Source organism: Zea mays, chromosome 1, assembly GCF_902167145.1.
Source record: "Zea mays cultivar B73 chromosome 1, Zm-B73-REFERENCE-NAM-5.0, whole genome shotgun sequence".
NCBI classification, from domain to species: domain Eukaryota; kingdom Viridiplantae; phylum Streptophyta; class Magnoliopsida; order Poales; family Poaceae; genus Zea; species Zea mays.
In genome coordinates, this window is record NC_050096.1 from 288,804,498 (window position 1) to 288,812,591 (window position 8,094).

General features: G+C 43.2%; 2 protein-coding genes across 2 annotated transcripts; both read left to right on the plus strand.

Annotated features, from left to right (window-relative positions):
• The first annotated feature begins 1,625 nt into the window (after positions 1-1,625).
• On the plus strand, positions 1,626-3,449 carry LOC103645645 (glutathionyl-hydroquinone reductase PcpF). The gene is made up of 7 exons (XM_008668662.2): positions 1,626-1,835; positions 1,952-2,128; positions 2,262-2,524; positions 2,672-2,775; positions 2,869-2,969; positions 3,062-3,074; positions 3,145-3,449. Exons 1-7 carry the CDS (start codon positions 1,626-1,628, stop codon positions 3,447-3,449), a joined length of 1,173 nt encoding a protein of 390 aa, XP_008666884.2.
• A 664-nt stretch (positions 3,450-4,113) lies between these two features.
• LOC103645646 (oxysterol-binding protein-related protein 3C) lies at positions 4,114-7,716 on the plus strand. The gene is made up of 8 exons (XM_020544375.2): positions 4,114-5,156; positions 5,621-5,693; positions 5,780-5,898; positions 5,997-6,118; positions 6,259-6,435; positions 6,521-6,659; positions 6,904-6,996; positions 7,705-7,716. Exons 1-8 carry the CDS (start codon positions 5,061-5,063, stop codon positions 7,714-7,716), a joined length of 831 nt encoding a protein of 276 aa, XP_020399964.2. The 5' UTR covers positions 4,114-5,060.
• The last annotated feature ends 378 nt before the right edge of the window (positions 7,717-8,094 follow it).

Below are 8,094 nucleotides of genomic sequence, written 5' to 3' on the forward strand. Positions count from 1 at the left end.
TTAGTTAATTTTATTAATTTATTATCTATGCTATATGCAAACTATAACATGCATGTGTATATATACTATGATATTTTCACCTTATAATATTTGATAAATTAATTGACCCCTTCTATGTCGTAATTCTGGCTTCGCCCCTGATCAAGCTATCCTACCTTAAATACGTCGTTTCACGTTTTTCACCTTGTTGGAGGTCTGATATATAAAAAATGAAAGTGAATTGGTAGAACAAGGTTTACTAAAAAACTACCTGATTAAATTATTAATAAAGGGTAATGAAATGATTATTCCAAAACATGGGTCGTGAATTCGGAATTAAATGATATACGTAATTGGAACTCAATTTAATGCACCAAAGTTAGATTGTGTAACTCATATCATAGCATGCATATATTAGATAAAGAGAACAATACACAAGAATGATACCTGAACTAACAATTTCACTCATAGCTATGGGAAAAAGTGTTGGCACTACCATTTTCATTCTGGCTAGGTGTCTCAGCAAACATTTGTCGCAGCATCTGTCCAGGGTAAAAATTTTAAAAAAACGTCCCCACGATTAAAACTAAATGAACAACATGCACATCTTAGTCATTGGTGCCATGAATTTGTAATAATCCGCATCGGATCTCTCTAGATCGGCGTTCCAATAATGCCTTTGGTGGCGAAGAACAATGTCGGATCACTTCACACCACGACTGCATCGCTAACTATGCTTGCTTAGGAACAAGAAGTGAACGAATAAAATATATTAGCATGTAGCTAGTGCCTAAGAAGGCAAGAAATTTTCAACTAGGAAACCAAGAAGTCCGAGAATCAACACAAACATTGTGCGTCATTTGCGCATGGCATTCGTAAGTAACGTCTACTTATGAAAGCCAAGGGGAAACTCGATTGTGCTCTCGATCGATCGTACATCCGAGACATTTAGACCTTGTTCGGTTCCGTCTGGATCAAGAGGGATTAAAAGATCATCTCATATTCAATTTTGATTAGAGAGGTATTTAATCTACTCAAATCACTTCGATTCATACATAACCGAACAAACCCTTAAGTGGGTGATAATAACATAGTATTTGGAACAGACAAGTAACAGTGTGGAAACCGTTTAATACTACCACATACACGATGAAGCACATACCTGATACATGACAATGTTTTTATTAGAATACAAATAAACTCTTAATACTTTTGTAAAAAAATACCTTTTTAGGATAAATCGGTGCATATAAAACCAAATAACAAAACAATTATTTGTAGTCAAATATTTACAAGTTTAATTCAAACACTGTCCAAAACGACTGATAATTTAAACCTAGAGCGATGTCTGTTGTCTTTACTACTTATTAAGGCTACAAGGGTAGCCTGCCGTTCTGCCATCCTGCAATCTCAACCGTCCGTTCTTCCATTGTACGATCTTATCCGTCCTTCCGTCACTGCCTTCTGCGGCCGGACCGCATCTCGCAATCGTCCCACGCGAGCAAAGAGCCCCCGTTCCCCCTCCCCTTCCGCTCGAGTCCATCGCCGTCGCTCTGCCCTCATCCCCTCCCACGACACTGAGATGCTGCCGTCATGGACTCTTGATTGCCGCTTGCTCTGTTCATGGACTCATGCGCGCGCGTGAGATGACTGCACGGTCGGCGCTGGACGAGGTCACCGACACGGGCGCCTTCGGCCGGTCGCCATCCACCTTCCGGAGCTTCGTTTCCAGGGACAGGCGGTTCCCTGCCGTGGCGGGGCGGTACCACCTCTACGTCTCGTACGCGTGCCCCTGGGCGTCCCGGTGCCTCGCCTTCCTCAAGCTCAAGGGCCTCGACCACGCCATCGGCGTCACGGTACGTCGGTAACCCTAGCCTCGCCCTCGCCATCGCGAGCCGACAAGCCGGATCGGGGGTTCGCTCGGCAGTGGATTGATTCCAGTTCCCCGTGATGCGCTGCATCGGAATCGTAGGTCGTGAAGCCCATCTTCGAGCGGACCAAGAAGAGCGACGAGCATCTGGGTTGGGTGTTCCCCGCCGCCGCCGACGAGGAGCCCGGCGCCGAGCCCGACCTTCTCAACGGCGCCCGGAGCGTGAGGGAGCTCTACGAGATCGCCCGCTCCAACTACGCCGGGAAGCCAACCGTCCCCGTGAGCCTCCAATCCCGTCACTCCAAATCCACCAAACAAGCAGCGGATCTGATTCCCCCCTCCTCCTTTCCGGTACGCAGAAGTGCAGAACAGCCCAACAGCCGAGCTGATTCCAGTGTTCCATGCGTTTCAGGTGCTGTGGGACAAGCAGCTGAAGACGGTGGTGAACAACGAGAGCTCCGAGATCATCCGGATGCTCAACGACGAGTTCAACGGCATCACCAGGAACCCCGGGCTGGACCTCTACCCGGCCCACCTCCAGGCCTCCATCGACGAGGCCAACGAGCTGGTCTACGACGCCATCAACAACAGCGTCTACAAGTGTGGCTTCGCCAAGAAGAAGGACGACCGCGTGCTTGTGCCGGATTTGGGGTCGCTCAACAGCATCCATGACAGGTTGGTGCTTTAACTTTTTCAATCGCCTTAATAGTAGATTATTATGTTTTTTATTATGATTTGGTATCTTCTCCGTGTCTATGAACAAGAAAGATTATGTTCCCCTGAATATAGATCGCTGAGAGTTTATTGTTCCTAGCGATGCAGGGCGCGTGAACTCTTCTACTACCTCAAGGGTGGGCAGGTGGACTATGGCGAGGAGCACAGCAAGGCTTGCAGCCACAACAGGTTTGGGAGAATATATCACACAGGTAGGAGATTCCAAAGAACACAATACATGGCCATGGCCTTTCAGAAATTTATTTATCCATTAGTTCTTACATGGCTGTTCTAATTTGGTGCAGGGCACTATCCTGTTTGTTACGAGCACAACCCAGTGCATTTTGTGGGGCACTCTGCTGGCGCGCAGGTTGTGAGGGTGCTGCAACAGATGCTTGCCGACAAGGTACACAAACAAGAGATTTTTCGGTTTTACTCACAAGTGATAGATGTTTATTGCTACTGGTGGAATTAGTCATGCCTATCATGTGCTTTCAGAGGGATGGTTCATGTGAGCTGGAGTACAGGATTAGAGCACCCAAATTAGGATGACTTTAAGTCATTTTCTGTTAACTATTAAGGGGGCAGTGTAGACTGCCCCGCCTACGAATCCCACCCGCCGCCCTGCCTCACCCGCCGCGAAACCAGCCACAACAGCCACCTCCCCTGCGACGAATCCCGCCCGCGCCTCCCCCGCCGCCATCCCCGTCGCGACAACCACCCGCGAATCACCCGCCGCAGCTCCATCTCCGCGAACCGCCCGCCCGCCTCCCCCGCCGCCATCCCCGCCGCGACAGCCACGACCCAGCGTACCCCCTCGTCGTGCACATGGGCGACACCGTGCTACTTCCCGCGCCCCCCGTCATCCCCTTCTTCCCCCGCATAGGTTCTCTCCCACCGCCACCTCCTTTTCGGCTTCGTCAGGATGTGGTCACCACTCTTCCTCCTCCCCGTCGTCGCTCTCTCTCCGCGAACCCAGCCACAGCAGCCACCTCCCCCGCGGCGAATCCCGCCCGCGCCTCCCCCACCACGAATCCCGCGCCATCCCCGCCGCGACAGCCACCCGCGAATCGCCCGCCGCGACAGCCACCCGCGAATCACCCGTCGCGGCTCCATCTCCCCGGCTCAATCTGCATATTAGAAACTTATGGATTACCTCAAAGTGAATCTTAATGATTCCCATCTAGAAGTGGTTAATGTGAGCATCTTTTTTTTTATTTTTGCATTGTTGGTATATGTATTGTGTTCCTAATATTTTTAAAAGCTACGGTTCTAATAGTTACTGCATTTTTATCTAGGCAGGTCTTTCACGCAGATCCTTTGTTCTTATTCAAGTTTGTTATTTTTTTACCACTATTAATTTACATTGTTATTGTTTACCCGTCTTAATTAGTTATAAGAAATTATTTCATATACGTGAGCTGTCTTAGCTATATGCTTATCTTTTGAATGATATGCAGATTGAACATACACCATTTAATAGTAATGTGCAATGTGCTGATTATGTTATTTCTTTTATGTTTGATCTGCTTTTTTGTTGGGTCCTCCAGGAATCGGAGAGACACAAACTATTCTTAGACTCCTTAGTGTCGTTCTCCATTCTACTCCTGTAAGAATGCATATCAAGTAACAAAGTTACTTGGTTATTCTTTATATTTTGGTGTATGGAGTATTAGTTTTATTTTCGAGGATAGAAAACATGGGGGCTAGAACTGAACATTGATGGTAAGTACCAAGTATGTGAAGAATGTAGACCTCCTAATTAGTTTCTAATATATTTATTTGACTTTGGGCTGGGTATGGAAAATGGGAAGAATATAAAGCTGATTAGTAACATCTAGCTACTTCAAATGATGAGTTTCCCTTTGAAATTCTCCATTCTTAACTTGTTTCTCTTATAGATTGCATGATTATGTGTTGGTTATTAGTAGATAAATAAAAAACATAGTTTTGACATTTTTTGTTCCTTTGATATCTCAAATCGGCCAAACAAACTAGAAGTGCTGGCAGGAAAAGATTGGTATGTTTATGCTACCATATTAAGACGTTTTTATTTTCTAGGTTTTTTTGAACTTGCATGGTACCATCTATTTTTCAGATTTTGCAATATAATTATCAGTGAAGATTCGTGTAGTTCTCTTATAATGCTATATAATTACCACAATACAGTGCACTCAGTTTATTATTTCTTGATGAAAAGTGAGTGATATAGCCACTTTATTTGGAGGTTTTTACCCAAGATATCATGTACCTGAAATACTAAGATAGTATGAATCAATACATGGATATTGAAGGCTATACTCTGAAATGCAATCTCACTACATAATTGACTCATGAAAAATCTGTTTTCTTATTACATGATTCTGTTTAGTAGAATCTATGGTTTTAAGGTCGTAGTAGTTTTACGATCGTATACTTGAAGTTCTGGTCTGATTCAGGATCACTATTTTAACAACCTTGTGTGGTTAATTTGCAGGATCGTGATAACTATTGGAAGATGATGCACAAGTACATAGGTTCAGATGTTACATCACTTGTGACACTTCCAGTCATAATTTTTGAGCCAATGACAATGCTTCAGAAAATGGCTGAGGTTTGTACTATGTTCCGAATTAGACTTCTTGAGATTTACACTTCCCATCTACAACTGAAGGATGTATCTGCAATTGTTTGATCCTTGTCGTCTTTAAAAAATATTTTGTGCATCCCCTTCACCAAATATTTATTTACTAATGTATAAGGTTAGAAGACATTACAAGCTGCCTTATGGTTGTTCGGTAGCAATTACTTGTATGGCAAACTCCTGATGTCGTGTTTCATGTTCTGCTGTAGAAATTAGGTTGCCTGTAATGCCATGAATTCAATAAAAAACATAGAGGTAAGTAACCTAATGCGGTATGACCCTATTATTGGATGGCCATTATAAGTTTTGATTTGGTCACCCATTATGTGATACAAGTATCTTCCTATTCTTTACTGAGCTCCATACAGAAAATAACTTCTCTTTTATCTTGTGATGATTCATGCTAATGTTTTACATGTTCCTGCTGAATGCAGTTGATGGAATACTGTGAGTTGTTAGACAAAGCAGATGAATGTGAGGATCCATACATGCGTATGGTTTATGCTTGTGAGTTTTCTCCTTCCCTTGCTTTGCACATCGTTCAGTGCCATATCATGGTTGACTTGACTGAGCTGTTAATCAATTTGTTTCAGCTACATGGGCTGTTTCGGTATACTTCGCATATCAGCGCACATGGAAGCCTTTTAATCCGATCCTTGGAGAGACTTATGAGATGGTTAACCACCAGGGCATTACATTTCTTGCCGAGCAGGTCAGTGATACGAATGTCATTGCAGATTATCTTGAATGGAGACAACTTTGTCAACAAATTTTTTCTAATTATGCATTTTGTACTCTCATTTTTATCAGGTAAGCCATCATCCCCCAATGGGTGTTGCTCACTGTGAGAATGAGCATTTTACTTATGATATCACGTCTAAGGTGAAGTCAAAGTTCTTGGGAAATTCATTGGAAATCTATCCAGTTGGAAGGTTAATTGTTAGAATTGTATTTCTTTCTTGGAGATCTATATGGCTTAAAAATATTTTATTGGAATAAAATGGAAACCTTTTTGAAGGCTGAATTGGGACCCAGTTATTCTAATCCCTGTAATATAATTTCCATGTCACAGGACTAGAGTGACACTTAAAAAATCTGGTGTCGTGTTGGATTTGGTGCCACCACTAACAAAGGTTAACAACCCGATATTTGGGCGTACTTGGGTTGATTCTCCTGGAGAGATGGTTATGACAAACCTGACATTCAGAGACAAAGTTGTGTTATATTTCCAACCATGTGGCTGGTTCGGGTATGATATTTGGCCATCAATTTATTCTTGCATTTGTTGACTTTTCAGTTTCAGTACTATATATTCGCTTACTATTTGCTGGAAGCGTTGACAAACCTGACAACCGAACAAGCAGGTCTGCAGCGGCCCTGACGGCGTCAGCACTAGGAATGTCGGGCAGCACTGTAGCACCTCCGCGACGCGGTCGTGGTCCATGGCCGCGCAGCTCCGGGAAGTGGCTCACGGTATAGAAGCGTCTGCTCCCCGAATCCCTTCCACTCGCCTGCTCGACGTGATTCACAAGCAGCCATGGATCTTCGCTCAAGGTGTTGTTTTCGCTTTTTTTCTTTCTATCTTGAGTTCTTTCTTCAACGATTTTACCCTATCATGTATTAGATCCTTAAATCAATTTTTCATATCTTGTTTGCGCCCGGCCGTTGATTGAAGCGCTCGCTCATCTCACATGGGTGGGACTCTTCGCTCTTGCAGCACTGCCTGTCTAGCGGGAGCTACTCTAGCTTCCGGACACCAACTCCAGCGCCCCTGTATGGAACAAGTCCACCCTCACTGTCTGACAGCGAGGTCAGGCCACGACCTTGTCCTGTACCTTCCCTACTTCCTTCATTTGTCTCTTCTCCACATCCTGATTTCCTTTGTCACCCTTGGACAATCATGTATGTTATCACTATATAGTAGCATATATGTTCTTGATTTGTGTATGATCTGTGCTACCTTTTTTGCTTTGGGGCATAATATTGCACTACGGAAGGTTGGGTGTAGCAGTTGACCAGATGATCTCGCTTCCTATTCATTCAAAGCTTACATCTTTATGTGCTTTTGATTGATTCCCGGTGACTAATTTTACTGCTCTCCATATATACAAATTCATTCACCTGTCATATAGTTTCATTGATGAATCTGAGACTTTTATTGTTCCTGTGTTGCCCACTGTGGAATCTTATGAGAAAGTAAAGCAGGAAAGGGAATCAGCTGAGAGATCATGAGATGTGATAACTGTGAACCTACAAAGGGTCACTCATGATGCTAATGGTTGGCAGAATGTATTTTTGAGAAATGGTGAACATAGTCTTATTGAATATTTTTACATGAGTTTCTACACCTATTTGTTAACATAATATGTGTTGTGTTAAGCCAGCTAAAAATGGTCCAAGACACGAATAAAAGGCTTCAATAATACAATACCAGTCTGCAACAATACAACTCGTTTGAGTCCCTATATTTAAATAATGTTTGATGCTTATCTCGCTTGGTAATCGTTCTGGATTTCAGGTGAGAATCTGAGCCCTTACTTTTAAACCAAAAGGAAAATACTAGGGTGTAGAAGTTAGTGATTCCTTGCTTCTTGTTTGTGTGGGCCTAAACAAACAAGTATGGGTTGAAGAAATAAATATTTTTGGCCTTTTTGGTTGTTTGAATTTCGCAATCTAGGGTCATAGCATTAGTGTGCTAGATTTACATAACGACATGTTGTTCACTTTACCTATATAGTTTTTTATTTCATACATGTAAGGTACTTGAAAGGGAATTAGGCCTTTCACCTAGTTCCTAAATAATTTTGGTGGTTGAATTGCCCAACACAAATTGGACTAACTAGTTTGCTCAAGTGTATAGATTATACAGGTGTAAAAGGTTCACACTCAGCCAATAAAAAGACCAAAA